Consider the following 16,975-nt stretch of genomic DNA (forward strand, 5'->3'; position numbering starts at 1 on the left):
GCTCAGTAGTTGGCACTGTATGGTGGCTCAGTAGTTGGCACAGTACGGTGGCTCAGTAGTTGGCACAGTATGGTGGCTCAGTAGCTGGCACTGTATGGTGGCTCAGTAGTTAGCACTGTATGGTGGCTCAGTAGTTGGCACTGTATGGTGGCTCTGTATGGTGGCTTAGTAGTTGTCTCTCTAGTTGGCACAGTACGGTGGCTCAGTAGTTGGCACAGTACGGTGGCTCAGTAGTTGGCACTGTATGGTGGCTCAGTAGCTGGCACTGTATGGTGGCTCAGTAGTTGGCACTGTATGGTGGCTCAGTAGTTAGCACTGTACGGTGGCTCAGTAGTTGGCACTGTATGGTGGCTCAGTAGTTAGCACTGTACGGTGGCTCAGTAGTTGGCACTGTATGGTGGCTCAGTAGTTGGCACTGTATGGTGGCTCTGTATGGTGGCTCAGTAGTTGTCTCTCTAGTTGGCACAGTACGGTGGCTCAGTAGTTGGCACAGTACGGTGGCTCAGTAGTTGGCACTGTATGGTGGCTCTGTATGGTGGCTCAGTAGTTGTCTCTCTAGTTGGCACAGTACGGTGGCTCAGTAGTTGGCACAGTACGGTGGCTCAGTAGTTGGCACTGTATGGTGGCTCAGTAGTTGGCACAGTACGGTGGCTCAGTAGTTGGCACAGTATGGTGGCTCAGTAGCTGGCACTGTATGGTGGCTCAGTAGTTGGCACTGTATGGTGGCTCAGTAGTTAGCACTGTACGGTGGCTCAGTAGTTGTCTCTCTAGTTGGCACAGTACGGTGGCTCAGTAGTTGGCACAGTACGGTGGCTCAGTAGTTGGCACTGTACGGTGGCTCAGTAGTTGGCACAGTATGGTGGCTCAGTAGTTGGCACAGTACGGTGGCTCAGTAGTTGGCACTGTATGGTGGCTCAGTAGTTAGCACTGTATGATGGCTCAGTAGTTGGCACTGTATGGTGGCTCTGTATGGTGGCTCAGTAGTTGTCTCTCTAGTTGGCACAGTACGGTGGCTCAGTAGTTGGCACAGTACGGTGGCTCAGTAGTTGGCACAGTACAGTGGCTCAGTAGTTGGCACTGTATGGTGGCTCTGTATGGTGGCTCAGTAGTTGTCTCTCTAGTTGGCACAGTACGGTGGCTCAGTAGTTGGCACAGTACGGTGGCTCAGTAGTTGGCACTGTATGGTGGCTCAGTAGTTGGCACAGTACGGTGGCTCAGTAGTTGGCACAGTATGGTGGCTCAGTAGCTGGCACTGTATGGTGGCTCAGTAGTTGGCACTGTATGGTGGCTCAGTAGTTAGCACTGTACGGTGGCTCAGTAGTTGTCTCTCTAGTTGGCACAGTACGGTGGCTCAGTAGTTGGCACAGTACGGTGGCTCAGTAGTTGACACTGTACGGTGGCTCAGTAGTTGGCACAGTATGGTGGCTCAGTAGTTGGCACAGTACGGTGGCTCAGTAGTTGTCACTGTATGGTGGCTCAGTAGTTAGCACTGTATGGTGGCTCAGTAGTTGGCACTGTATGGTGGCTCTGTATGGTGGCTCAGTAGTTGTCTCTCTAGTTGGCACAGTACGGTGGCTCAGTAGTTGGCACAGTACGGTGGCTCAGTAGTTGGCACAGTATGGTGGCTCAGTAGCTGGCACTGTATGGTGGCTCAGTAGTTGGCACTGTATGGTGGCTCAGTAGTTAGCACTGTACAGTGGCTCATTAGTTGTCTCTCTAGTTGGCACAGTACGGTGGCTCAGTAGTTAGCACAGTACGGTGGCTCAGTAGTTGGCACAGTACGGTGGCTCAGTAGTTGGCACTGTACGGTGGCTCAGTTGTTAGCACTGTATGGTGGATTAGGGTAGGATTAGATACACAGCTGTGCAGACAGTATCACACAGGAGAGGATTAGATACACAACTCAGCACACAGTATCACACATGAGGATTAGATACACGGCTCAGCAGACAGTATCACACAGGAGAGGATTAGATACACGGCTCAGCAGACAGTATCACACAGGAGAGGATTAGATACACGGCTCAGCACACAGTATCACACAGGAGAGGATTAGATACATGGCTCAGCACACAGTATCACACAGGAGAGGATTAGATACACAGCTCAGCACACAGTATCACACAGGAGAGGATTAGATACACAGCTCAGCACACAGTATCACACAGGAGAGGATTAGATACACAGCTCAGCACACAGTATCACACAGGAGAGGATTAGATACATGGCTCAGCACACAGTATCACACAGGAGAGGATTAGATACACAGCTCAGCACACAGTATCACACAGGAGAGGATTAGATACATGGCTCAGCACACAGTATCACACAGGAGAGGATTAGATACACAGCTCAGCACACAGTATCACACAGGGGAGGATTAGATATACAGCTCAGCACACAGTATCACACAGGAGAGGATTAGATACACAGCTTAGCACACAGTATCACACAGGGGAGGATTAGATATACAGCTCAGCACACAGTATCACACAGGAGAGGATTAGATACACAGCTCAGCACACAGTATCACACAGGGGAGGATTAGATATACAGCTCAGCACACAGTATCACACAGGAGAGGATTAGATACACAGCTCAGCACACAGTATCACACAGGAGAGGATTAGATACACAGCTCAGCACACAGTATCACACAGGAGAAGATTAGATACATGGCTCAGCACACAGTATCACACAGGAGAGGATTAGATACACAGCTCAGCACACAGTATCACACAGGGGAGGATTAGATACACAGCTCAGCACACAGTATCACACAGGAGAGGATTAGATACACAGCTCAGCACACAGTATCACACAGGAGAGGATTAGATACACAGCTCAGCACACAGTATCACACAGGAGAGGATTAGATACATGGCTCAGCACACAGTATCACACAGGAGAGGATTAGATACACAGCTCAGCACACAGTATCACACAGGGGAGGATTAGATATACAGCTCAGCACACAGTATCACACAGGAGAGGATTAGATACACAGTTCAGCACACAGTATCACACAGGAGAGGATTAGATACACAGCTCAGCACACATTATCACACAGGAGAGGATTAGATACATGGCTCAGCACACAGTATCACACAGGGGAGGATTAGATACACAGCTCAGCACACAGTATCACACAGGGGAGGATTAGATACACAGCTCAGCACACAGTATCACACAGGGGAGGATTAGATACACAGCTCAGCACACAGTATCACACAGGGGAGGATTAGATACACGGCTCAGCACACAGTATCACACAGGACAGGATTAGATACACGGCTCAGCACACAGTATCACACAGGACAGGATTAGATAAACAACCATGCAGACAGTATCACCAGTACACAGGGTGGCATACACACACACGTGGATGGGGAAAGCGGAGGGAGGGGGGGTTCATTACAGACGGTAATGGCAGGGGGCTGGTGAGAGCAGAGGGAGGACACACACACCGGCGGCCGCCAGAACGGGGCTGGGGACGGCGGAGGGATGTGATTTCAGAACAGACGGTAACGGCAGGGGGCGGGGGCTGGTGAGACAGAGGGAGGGGGTGTCATTGGTAACGGGGGGGGGGTGAAAAGTGGAGAAAAAAAGCATGGCTTGAATCTCCACAAAAGTGGCGCTTACTTTCCTCCGTCTGCTGTGATCTGGACAGTCCAGGGGGCGCGTCCAGGTCACAGCACACACCCACTGTAACGTTACACATAGGGTCGGATAGCGACCACTATTCTCTATGCACAGGGGCTGCCATAAAGGAGTGTGGAACTGTTGTTACTCACACAGCAAATCCAACATGGCCCCCAGTGCATACAGTAAAATAAGAATTACATAAAAACTAAATAAGATACGATTTTCATTTTGTATTAAAAATACTTCATTTCAGAATCACTATTTTTAATACAAAACTAAAAAAACGCGATACTGTCCCTTTAAGTGCGGGGTTAAAATTTCGATTCAAAATATAGTCTATGATGTTCCCTGAGTCAGACGAGGCGTCTGTGCAAAATGTTGTGATTGTAAATCTTCTTTCTCTCTGTTGCTCCTGATATATATACAGTAATATAAATGACAGACTACACACTTCCCTCCAAGTAATGTGAGCCATGTTTCAGCGCCAACCTTCCTATACTGCAGGCACCATTATGGAGATTATGAAATGAAATAGATGTGGTCAGAGGGCGGGCTCCCCCAGCAGTGGACCTGGACATGTGCACAGCCGCGGCGTCAGGAGCCGTCTCCCATCCAGCAATTTAGCACAAAGCTGCGAACTCCACAGACAAATAGCAGCTTTCCGCTTCTGCCTTCTTCCCAGCAACGTCGGGACACGCCTCTCCTGGACTGGGCGGGGCGAGGCTGTGAGGACGCTGATTGGTGGATTCCTATAGCAGTACTGCGCATATGTGAAACTGTCTGCGCCGTCACCCGGAAGTGAATCACGGGGTTGTTCAGTGTGACACGTAGTAACGGGAGTGTGCTGCAGCTGTAGCGGCCCGGAGGTGAGTGTGCTGCAGCTGTAGCGGCCCGGAGGTGAGTGTGCTGCAGCTGTAGCGGCCCGGAGGTGAGTGTGCTGCAGCTGTAGCGGCCCGGAGGTGAGTGTGCTGCAGCTGTAGCGGCCCGGAGGTGAGTGTGCTGCAGCTGTAGCGGCCCGGAGGTGAGTGTGCTGCAGCTGTAGCGGCCCGGAGGTGAGTGTGCTGCAGCTGTAGCGGCCCGGAGGTGAGTGTGCTGCAGCTGTAGCGGCCCGGAGGTGAGTGTGCTGCAGCTGTAGCGGCCCGGAGGTGAGTGTGCTGCAGCTGTAGCGGCCCGGAGGTGAGTGTGCTGCAGCTGTAGCGGCCCGGAGGTGAGTGTGCTGGACGCCGGATATTGGGCGGCCGTGGTGTGTGTGCTAGTTATTGGGCTGGCCGGGGCTGAGTGCGCCGGGTATTGGCGGCTTCTCTGCGGTAACACTGATGTCACCATAGGGCTCTTGTTATGAAGGCTTCTTTGATGTTAACCCTTTGTGTGTCCACTGCACAGGTTGTCCGTGCCAGCTCCTAGTGGAGCAAATGTTCTCTTGTGAAGGGGGTTTTTCTTTCTTGCACGGGATACACATTGTCATTACTCCATCACAGCAGCGCGTGGGGGGCTCTCCACTTGGAGGACACCCTGGTAATTACCCTAGTGCCCCAGGTAATGTAAGAACTGCCTATTCTGCTGCATTGTCACATGCGCCCTGGTGACATTGTCTGATCGGTGGCCACTGACTGGCTACAGCGCTCACGTGACAGCCATGGTAGAATTAGCATAATCTTTATATTTTACCCGGGGGACTTGGACAGCCCCTTTTTACATGCCAAAGTACCGGGTATTGCACTGTCTTGTATGAATAGAAGCGTCAGACCCCCTGCAATATGTGTATATCCTATGCGGGCATATAGGATGGAGCCGCGCTCTGCAGCATCATTCCAATATGTGTATATCCTACTCGGGCACATTGGATGGAGCCGCGCTCTGCAGCATCGTTCCAATATGTGTATATCCTATGCGGGCACATTGGATGGAGCCGCGCTCTGCAGAATCATTCCAATATGTGTATATCCTATGCAAGCACATAGGATGGAGCCGCGCTCTGCAGCATCGTTCCAATATGTGTATATCCTATGCGGGAACATTGGATGGAGCCGCGCTCTGCAGCATCGTTCCAATATGTGTATATCCTATGCGGGCATATAGGATGGAGCCGCGCTCTGCAGCATCGTTCCAATATGTGTATATCCTATGCGGGCATATAGGATGGAGCCGCGCTCTGCAGCATCATTCCAATATGTGTATATCCTACGCGGGCATATAGGATGGAGCCGCGCTCTGCAGCATCGTTCCAATATGTGTATATCCTATGCGAGCACATAGGATGGAGCCGCGCTCTGCAGCATCATTCCAATATGTGTATATCCTATGCGAGCACATAGGATGGAGCCGCGCTCTGCAGCATCGTTCCTATATGTGTATATCCTACGCGAGCATATAGGATGGAGCCGCGCTCTGCAGCATCATTCCAATATGTGTATATCCTATGCAAGCACATAGGATGGAGCCGCGCTCTGCAGCATCATTCCAATATGTGTATATCCTACGCGGGCATATAGGATGGAGCCGCGCTCTGCAGCATCATTCCAATATGTGTATATCCTATGCGAGCACATAGGATGGAGCCGCGCTCTGCAGCATCGTTCCTATATGTGTATATCCTACGCGAGCATATAGGATGGAGCCACGCTCTGCAGCATCATTCCAGTTTGTGTATATCCTACGCGAGCATATAGGATGGAGCACTTGTGATGAATGGATATTTGGCACAGGTTTAAAATGTATATTTACCTGGATTTTGGTGTGAATGTCCCAGTTGCAATTTTGTGATTATTATAAGGACTCAGTTGATTTCCTGCTTGTCTCTTTATTTATTCGGTACCTTTATGCTAAACTTTTAAATGTTTTATGAATACTAATAAAGATTGTTTGTTTGTTTTTGTTTTTTTTATTGCAATTTGTGTCACTCCTCTGATTTGGTCATCCATAGATATCCAAAAGTTGTGTTAGTTTTTTTTTTTTTTATACCTGCGGATTTACCCACGGAATTTCCGCTGCGGAATTAATGAGCATGTCACTTCTTTTCCGCAGGTATCTGCGTTTTTTGCCATAGATAAAGGTAAAAATCCACAGGGACCAACCTGCGGAAAATCCATGGTAAATCCGCATGCGGATTTCGTTGCGGTTTTGGTGCAGATTTTTTACCGCAGGTGCGGGATTCTTTCAGCGGGTCCGGTTTTTCCTTAAGAAAAAGTAAATTTTCTAGTGCACACATGGCCTAGATGTGAGCCAGTGTATTCAATCAATTAGGCAATACTTTCCCAGGTATGTTATTCACCTCAATATTGATGAAATCCCCATTAAAGGTGTCCCCAGGTTTTTGCTAACTTATGTAAGTGCAGCATAAAGTAGAAATAGACCCTGATTCCAGCAATATATCACTTAGGCTTGGTTTCAGACGTCTGTGTTTCAGGTATGTGTAAGGCTGCTTTCACACTATGTTTTTTTAACATGCGTCATGAACGTTTTTTTTGCTGTAAAAGCGGATTCTGCTTTCACAGCAAAAAACGCATGCAAACGCATGTTATTTTGCAGGATCCTGTCACTGGATGTTTAGGGGCGGGCATTGGAGTCATGTGATCGGGAGTGAGGGGAACTAAACGTGCCAGACTGGGAGCCGGCTTCTTACAACTGCAGAGGTTCGTAACCAAGGTAAACATCGGGTAACTTGCTTGGATACCCGATATTTATCTTGGTTACGAGCGTCTGTACACGTAACCAACGTAAACATCGGGTAACTAAGAGAAGTGGTTACCCGATATTTACCTTGGTTACGAGTGTCCGCAGCTCTCAGGTGGGAGCGAGAGACAGGAGAGGGAGGGGGAGAGACAGAGAGGGTGGAGGGAGAGGGTGGAGAGAGAGAGGGACTGATCACGTGAGGCTGGTTCTGGGCATGCTCAGTAGAGCAAGCAGGATCCTGTCTATCAGCATGCCAGCGTTCACATGCGTTTGCATGCTGTTTAGTCAGGATCCAGCAATTTGCAGTATTTGGACGCAGCTCAAAAACGCTACAAGTAGCGTTTTTGAAAAATGTTAAAAAACTGCAACTCGCTGGATCCTCACTATAACGCACGCAAATGCAGGTGAACGCATGTTAACGCGAGTCCATTGCAAATGCATTGAAATGAAAACGCATTTGCACTGGATCCGCTTTTGCGTTAAAAAAACGTTCATGACGGATGTTAAAAAAACATAGTGTGAAAGCAGCCTAACATCCGTTTTTAACACTGATGCCACACGTACCCATGTTATCCTATTATGTACTCACATGGCCGTGTTTTCACACGGACCGTGTGGCTCCTATATTCCCTGCACGCACACAGACATGTCCACTTTTTCTCCGGCAGCACGGGTGTCACACGGACCGCACACTGACACGTATTTCAGTGTCTGTGAAATAAAAAATGTTCTATATTCACCTGTACCCAGCGGTGAGGTCTTCGCCTTTGCTGTCTCCCACTCCGGACCCCCGCTCATTATTTTCATTATGCACTGCAGTGAGCAACAGGAAGCAGGGGCACCGCTGGGGACAGCACCGCCGGGGACAGCATAGCTGGGGACATCGCTAGTGACAGGTGAGTATCCTGCCAGTAGTGTGTTTGGAGGGATGTCCAGGAGGTCATTGGATTTCCCAATGAATTCTGATGACCTCCTGATGACACCCATGCGACAACTGCGCTACGAGTGTCACGACAGTGACTTCCAGGGGTTCATGAGAGTTTATTGGGAACTCCGATGACCCCCTGGATGTCACTGCACACACTACTGTATACTCACCTGTCCTCGACGATGCTGTCCGGCGCTGTCCCCATGATGCTTCCAGATCATCGAGCAGTGAATAATCAATGAATATAATGAGCGGGTGACAGGAGTGGAAGGCAGCAGAGCCGCAAAAAAAAACGTGCTGGAAAGAAACAGGTGAATATAGAACATCTTTTTATTTCAGAGAAACGTGTTTCTTCCGATACGTGTCACCGTATGCAAACACAGATGTCACATGTATGACCATAACCATACGTGTGGCTTGTATCTGATAAAACACGGATGGAACGGAAGGTAAGGTGAACATATAATATAGTGTACCTTCCGTTTCATCGCTGGCCTCCTGGGTCCTGTAGTTCACCGCTCCGCTTCACTCCAGGCTGTCCATCGGCAACCATAGTGACAAAGCAGGAACTTCCTGTCACTGCTGCTCAAAGGCAGCGCGCTGTCCAATCAGAGGTAAGCGGCTCTGCCTTTGACGTTGGCGCTCTGGCAGTGGAAGTTCCTACCTCGTCGTTATGGTAACACAATACACAGCCTGTACCGGAGAACCGCAAGTCCCAGGAGACCGGCGATGGAACGGAAGGTAAGGTGAGCATAATATGTGCGTGTGTGTGTTTGTACGTGTTTGTGTGTATTTGTGCATGTGAGGAATGACAGAATAGGGGACCAGGATGGGACATTTAATAATTTGTGGAAGGAATTGTCTGCATTGCAATGCTTTCCTATGGGAAATCTTGCTTTGCTGAACGAGTAACTTTGTTATCAAGCACACTCCCAGAACGCATTGTTCTCGTTAACCAAGGTTCCACTGTACATATTTTTGTGCAGTTCTTGTAGCCTGTGACTCAGGTTTATAACTACAGATTTATTTCCACACATCACATCTGGTAATGTTAAGTTGTTCAGAAATTGTTGTCTGTGTTCTGCTTTTCAGAGCTGCTGCCATGTCAAACTTTGACAACTTCAATCAAGATTTCTACCAAACAAGCTATAGTATTGATGATCACTCTCAGGGTTACAGCTACAGTGCACAAGGTGGAGAACAGTACAACAAGTAAGAGCAGCTCTTCTGTCATTACAGATCACTAGAAATATTTGTAGTCCGCTATGAAAACCTGATGACTCCGCAGAGGCGACTCTTCTGTCAATCTTTCTTTTTTTTTTCTTGTGACTCAAGCTGACGTTTTTAATGGTACAATTTTGAGCGCATGTTATTGCATTTTGTGCAAAATTTGCAAAAAACGTAATTTTGGCGTTTGTAAATTTTTTTTTTTTTTTTTTTGTTGGTACACCGTTTACCAATCAAATTAATTGCTTTTATGTTTTGCTGGATCGGGCGTTTCTGAACTTGGCAATACCAAATGTGTGTGTATTTTTAATTTTTTTTGTTTTTTTTTAAAAATTTGGATCAGCAGTTTGATCGCTCATTCATTTCTCCCAATCAGAGCTGCACAGCTCAGATCAGTAGATATGCTTGACTTCTGTTGGGCTATGTGCGCACGCTGTGGATTTTACCGCGGATTTTACCGTGGATTTACTGCAGAGAATATATCTAACATTTCTGCAGTCATTCCCCAGCAAAACCTCTAGGTGGTGTGTGTTTTTGTTTTTTTTTTTGTTTTTAACCTGCGGATTCTCTGTGGAATTAATGTGCATGTCACTTCTGTTTTGCAGGTCCCTGCGGTTTTTCCATTAATTATTGGTGGTAAAAACCCGCAGGGACTAACCTGCGAAAAAACTGCACCAAACTGCGGCAAAACCCCATAACGGATTTCGTTGCAGCTTTAGTGCATTTTTTTTTTTTTTTGTTTTTTTTTGTTTTACCGCAGGTGCAGGATTCTTTCAGAGGGTCACTGGCTGCCGGCAGTGTATTCTCTGGCTGGTCTCCCCGAGATCAGTGATTGTTTTTTTTTTTTTTGTTGGTCTACTAGGCATTGCTCCCACCCGGCCAGAATCCTACTCCACACTGATGAGGGGCAATACCCCGAAATGGCTGTCTGTGGATGGATACCTGGCCTTGGTATTTCCCTTGTCATATCTTTAAACTTGTCAAAAAGTTGGATTTTGACTTTAAGGGCCACTTAATATGGTGGTTATGGTGGTCTCCTAAAAAGAGTCACCCCTTGGCTGGGCCCTTCCCGGAGGGATATCTGGCTGGTTTCTGTGTTGAGACTCCTAGCTGAAATAGGAAGAGAGTTATGATAATGACAGGAGTCATCACGTGACCCTGTGCTACTATGGAAACAATCGTCTCCCCGTGATCATGTCACGGGTCCTCTGATGGCGGCAGTAAGTGCGCGTTCCCAGCTGCGGCTATTAAAATTGGGCTGTCACATTTTCACAGCGCGATTTAAGGAGTTAACAGGTGCGGGTTGATTGCAGATCCACCAGCATCTGCGAGGCACAGATGTCGTTTGCTGTACAAATCAGCAGACGTGCGGGGATCACCGCTGACTCACCACAGCAGCCGGCGGTGATTTCCCCTTCATGATATAGGATGTACTGTGAAGGGGTTAAGGACTGGGCAGTCTTCCATGCTTGCGCTTTCGTTTTTTCCTTCCCTTATTCCAAGGCCACAACTTAAAATGTAAAAATCTGCAATAGTTTTTCAGGGTGCTTTTTTTTTTTTTTTAATTTTTTTTTTTCTTCTTTTTTTCTAGCATTCATTTTACCTAAAACTGACCTGGCAGTATGATTCTCCATTCCGGTATAATTGCGTAGAATATATATATAAAGGTGTGTGTGTGTGTGTCCGGGATTGGCATCTGCACTGTCGCAGCTACAGCCACAAAATTTTGCACACTCACACGTCTGGACCCCGAGAGCGTCATAGGCTATGTTGTGAAGTGAAATTTTAACCCCGCATGTTCCAATTTACCATTCAATTTTGCCCCTATCTACATAATGGGGAAAGTGAAACGAAAAGTGTATCCACACCGTCGCATTTACAATCACAAAATTGTGCACAGACACCTCATGTGACCCAGGGAACGTCATAGACTATGTTTTGACATGAAAATTTAACCCTGCACCTTACAGTTACTCTACAAAAAACATGCCTCCATTAAAGTAAATGGAGCCTGGAACTACAGGTTATTACTATGAGCTGTGATTGGTTGCTATAGGAACAAAAGACATTCATAGTATAAGAAGCTTATATGTGAGGTAATAAGATGTCGGTGGGGAAATGGATAGACAGACTGGGACAGAGACAGACGGGGCACATTACTTGGCCAATTTAGTTAAATCTGTGTGGAATATCTGTGTTGTTGAAATATATGTTGTGAAATGCTTCTATTAGCTTAGTTTTTGGCTTTTTTATATTTACATTTATATCTATTTGTTTTGTGTTTTTGTGTGCACAATAAATTTTTGTTAATACATTCTATTTTGTTAACAACAGTTATTAACCCGGGCGAAGCCGGGTAGTACAGCTAGTATAATATATATTATTTATATTATAACCTAGGTAGACACTGAGCCCTCCATATTTTCCCACACGATGGCTGGCGGGATTTAACGTGTGATCCTCGTAGATTTGCCGACTTTGATCTGCAGAAACTGATGAGATAAAGACATACGTTGAGTTTAACAGAGCGTACACATGGATCCGTCAAAGTATGTGAATGGTTCCATGGGTCAGTGTGCAGCACACAGATGAGAAACAAATGTGTGAATGCAGCCTAAAACTTGAGAATACAGCCATTTTTATTTTTTATTTTTTTTCCTCTGTTCTTTATTCTAGATAAAAATCCTTCACCCAGAAAGTGTCTCTCTGTTCTTTAGCCTCTATACATAAAAAAAAAAATGACATCCGTGTCAATTTCACTGAATTTAGAAGAAGTGCATGTGTAAAATCCCATCCAATGCTTTATACAAGAGCTACAGAGTAACGTGAAGATCATTGTGACATGAGGACCGCGCTGTGCGGCTGATTGCTGGGATAACATTGCACACACAGATACAACTGTTCCAAAACATCCAAACTTGTTGAATCCTTAATTGCAAGTTGCACACATCTTAAGCGGGCTTTACACACAGCGACATCGCTAGCGATGTCGCTGGTGAAAGCACCCGCCCCCGTCGGTTGTGCGTCACGGGCAAACCGCTGCCCGTGGCGCACAATCTCGTTAGAACCTGTCACACATACTGACCTGCCTAGTGACGTCGCTAAGGTCAGTATGTGTGATGGGTTTCTAAGGGGGCGGTTCGTGCGGCGTTACTAAGTGGCTGCCCTATAGCAGAGGAGGGGCAGAGATGAGCGGTCAGAACATCCCGCCCACCACCTTCCTTCCTCATTGCGAGCGGCCGCATGTAAGCTGATGTTCCTTGTTCCTGCGGTGTCACACATAGCGATGTGTACTGCCGCAGGAACGACAAACAACCTGCTTCCATAAATGGCAACAATAATCGCGATAAGAATGACCGGACAATGATTAACGATTTTTCTATGTTTTGCGCTCTTTAGCGGTTGCTCGGAGGTTTCACACACTACGATGTCGCTAACGATGCCGGATGTGCGTCACAAATTCCGTGACCCAAACGACATCTCGTTAGCGATGTCGTAGCGTTTAAAGCCCGCTTTAGTTCTTGGGCTTCAATGTAAGATAATAATGCCAAATGCAATAAGCACGTATTGAATATTATCCATTGAGGCACATAATTTTTATGTGTCAAAAAGGATTGCAAACACTCCTCCAGTTTTTTAATTGTATTATGAACACTGGAGTATAATGCAAACATAAAAAAATTATTTACAAAATGTAAAAGTGAAAAAAACAATACAAAAGACAGTGAATTAAAAAGACAGATAAGAAAAGCAACCCCTACACAAAGTAATGTGGCGAGGCTCAGTGAAACAATATAACATGCAATATTGGTCTGAGATTTGGTAGTGCAGTGGTATAAATAAGAAATTATTGGTATATAAACTAAATAGATATGCAATGCCATCACTAAGTCACAAAATACTGCTATGCTTTATAGTGAAGACCTCATGGGAGCAGCAAACATAATGACACATGAACAAAGTGTTATGGAAAGATCCTGCCTCAGAATTAAAGATAACACATACCCATAGTGTAGAAAGGAAGATAAGGGGCAAAGTGCCGCAAGTGCAGGGGAGCCCAACGAACATTTTGTTTTCTTTACATAAACTTCATTGGGGGAGGAAAAAGTGTGAGAACGCTACTTCAGACCATGTGACGAGTGCACAAATGGATCATATGACTGCAACTAGCGGCGCATGCTCGTCTAACCCCAAAAGAAGACACGTCAGGGCAAACGGCACATACGCGGTGGTGAGGGATATGTCACTTGGTCCACCACACGTGCAGAAACCACAGTGGACAACAGCAATGTCCATTGGGGAGACGGTAAGGCAAACTCCATACGCACAGCGGTACAAGGAAGAAACAAAGAGGGGAAAGGGATGGCACATCTGACCATCAATATTTTGAGAGAATAAGCAGATGGTAGCACACACCACATAAAACCCCCCCCAAAAAAACAGCAATATAAAATAGGCTTTTAAAGGGATAACCGCCTATAAATTAAAAGACATATACTGTATATCGAGTATAACCCTTCATGAACCACAACATTAAATTGTGTTTCCTGCATAATGACAGTCTATAGGGCTGCTTTCACACTACGTTTTTTTTTGTTTTTTTTTTTTTTTTTTTTTTTTTTTTAACATGCGTCATGAACGTTTTTTTGCTGTAAAAGCGGATCCTGTTTTTACAAAGAAAAACACATGCAAACGCAAGTGTTATTTTGCAGGATCCTGTCACTTGAAATTTATGGGCGAGCATAGGAGTCATGCAAATGGGAGTGAGGGGGAACTGAACGTGACAGACTGGGAGCCGGCATCTGACAGCTGCAGACACTCGTAACCAAGGTAAACATCGGGTAACTTGCTTGGATACCCGATATTTACCTTGGTTACGAGCGTCTGCAGCTGCTAGGAGCCGGGCTCCCTGCACACGTAACCAGGGTAAACATCGGGTATCCAAGCAAGTTACCCAATGTTTACCTTGGTTACGAGCCTCTGCAGCTCTCAGGCGGGGGAGAGAGACTGATCACACCAGGCTGGTTTCTGGGCATGCTCAGTAGAGCAAGCAGGATCCTGTCTATCAGCATGCCAGAGTTCACATACGTTTGCGTGCAGTATAGTCAGGATCCAGCAATTTGCAGTATTTGGATGCAGCTCAAAAACGATACAAGTAGCGTTTTTGAAAAAAGTTAAACTGCAAGTGGCTGGATCCTCACTATAACGCACGCAAACGCAGGTGAACGCATGTTGACGCGCGTCCATTGCAAATGCATTGAAATGAAAACGCATTTTCACTGGATCAGTTTTTACGTTAAAAAAACGTTCAGGACGCATGTTAAAAAAATGTAGTGTGAAAGCAGCCTTGCATAACAAACACAATCATATAAAATTCAGGGCTAGTCATCAGGCAGACCCACAATGCATATGGGGGGTTAAAAGGGTGGTCCAAGGCCATATATTCTCAAAAAATAAGATCCAACTGTACTTGATTGTGTCAAAAGATGAATCAAAATAAAATGAACACGAAACTTTAGGAATTTAAAATCAAAACCTCACCGAGAACTGAAGATAAAAAGGGAAAAAAAGAAAAGGGTGATGAGCAAACTGAAGGAGACAGGTGACACTTGGGGTATGTGCGCACGTTGCTTTTTACCTGCTTTTTACCTGCTTTTTTGCTGCTTTTTCTTCTGCGCTGTTTAATGCCAAAATGGATGTGTTCTTCTATTCAAGCAAAGTCTATGGGAATTTAGGTTTCTTGTTCACACTATGTTGTTTAAAATGCTGCCTTTTTGTGGCAGAACTTTGGTCAAAAACTCAGCTTTTCAAAGAAGCAACATGTCAATTGTTTTTGCCATTTGGGTTTTGCACTGCAAAGCTGAGTTTTTGAGCAAAGTTCTGCCACAAAAAGGCAGCATTTTGAACAACATAGTGTGAACAAGAAACCCAAATTCCCATAGACTTTGCTTGAATAGAAGAACACATCCATTTTGGCATTAAACAGCGCAGAAGAAAAAGCAGCAAAAAAGCAGGTAAAAAGCAACGTGCGCACATACCCTAAATGCCGCATTAAGACTCTTAGGAACAAGTATATCCAAAGGGACAATCCATGTGGTTTCAAACTGAGGCAAGAGGGGTTTTTTTTTTTTTAGAATTTCCACCTAATTCCACAATGAATGGCATCGATCACACCCATGGTGCAACTTAAAATGATGCGGAAGTGGTTTTAATAAAGTGTCATCTACAGCCCTCTCTATGCCAATGTCCATTGTGTGTTCCCTGACACTAAGGCGGAGCTCCCTGGAAGGGAGTCCCACGTAGGTCATAGGGCAAGCACAAGTCGCAAAATAGACTACGTGATTGGTGTTACAACTTATGTAATGTCTGATATCATAAGATAGTAGTGTAGTGAATGACATTGACGCATGTGAGGCAGTGACCACAAGGCAAACAAGCATGGGTGTGCCCCCTGGACCCAAAAGGACTGGGGCATCCAGGCACATAATTTTGACCAGAATACAGAGTACCGCTGTGCGCATGGATATCTCGATGCTGTCTCCCCCTGGACATTGCCAGTGTCTTGTGATTTCGGCACATATGCGGTGACCCGGGTGACTCATCCCTCATCACCGCACACGCGCAATTTACCCTGATGTCTGAGTGTCTTCACTTGGGGTTAGGGGAGCGTACGCACATGCACTGCTACTTGCGGTCATGTAATCCATTTGTGCACTCGCCACATGACGTGCACCATCTTAAAATACCCCTTCCGGTCTGAAGTAACATTCACACAAGTCTCAGAACAATATACAGTATATGTACATGCAAACTTTTTATAACCTATTACTGCATGTTATGTTTTTTTTTACTCAGCCTCGTCACATTATTTTGTGTAGGGGTTGCTTTTTTTTTTGTCTGTCTTGTTTAATTCACTGTCACTTTTGTATTTGTTTTTTCACTTTTACATTTTGTAAATAAAATATATTTTTGTTTGCATTATACGCTTATGTTCTCCAGTTTCTCAATGTAAGATACCGTATTTTTCGGACCATAAGACGCACCCTGGTTTTAGAGGAGGAAAATAGGAAAATTAAAATTTTTAGCAAAAAATGTGGTCATGACACACTGTTATGGGGTGAGGATCTGCTGTTAACACTGTTATGGGGGTAATGTCTCCAAATTCTCTACTAAGGTACCCCATTCTGGTAATGATCATACTGCCTTGTATATGATCCCTCATCCTGCTATGTGCCCCCATCCTGCATCCTGGTATAGCCACCATCCTGCTATATACTGCCATCCAGCTATTTACCGCCATCCTGGTATAGCCACTATCCAGCTACATACCACCATCCTGGTATAGCCACCATCCTGCTATATACCGCCATCCTGCTATATACCGCCATCCTGCTATATACCGCCATCCTGCTATATACCGCCATCCTGGTATATACCGCCATCCTGGTATATACCGCCATCCTGGTATAGTCACCATCCAGCTATAGACCGCCATCCTGGTAT

The 16,975-nt window shown here is 46.0% G+C and overlaps 1 protein-coding gene across 2 annotated transcripts in view; it reads left to right on the forward strand.

The window, feature by feature from the left end:
* Nucleotides 1-4,421: 4,421 nt before the first annotated feature.
* The window catches only part of YIPF5 (Yip1 domain family member 5), a 29,263-nt gene continuing 16,709 nt past the window's right edge, over nucleotides 4,422-16,975 (forward strand). The window contains exons 1-2 of one of the 2 annotated variants that reach the window (XM_075344590.1): nucleotides 4,422-4,511; nucleotides 9,338-9,457. In XM_075344590.1, coding sequence (XP_075200705.1) covers nucleotides 9,348-9,457 — 110 coding nt within the window. In that variant the 5' untranslated portion in view covers nucleotides 4,422-4,511; nucleotides 9,338-9,347. Of the gene's footprint in view, nucleotides 4,512-4,733; nucleotides 4,853-9,337; nucleotides 9,458-16,975 lie in introns of those variants that run through there. The other variant, XM_075344591.1, reaches the window with a different exon arrangement.

The sequence above is a fragment of the Anomaloglossus baeobatrachus genome, chromosome 4, assembly GCF_048569485.1.
Source record: "Anomaloglossus baeobatrachus isolate aAnoBae1 chromosome 4, aAnoBae1.hap1, whole genome shotgun sequence".
Classification (NCBI taxonomy): Eukaryota; Metazoa; Chordata; class Amphibia; order Anura; family Aromobatidae; genus Anomaloglossus; species Anomaloglossus baeobatrachus.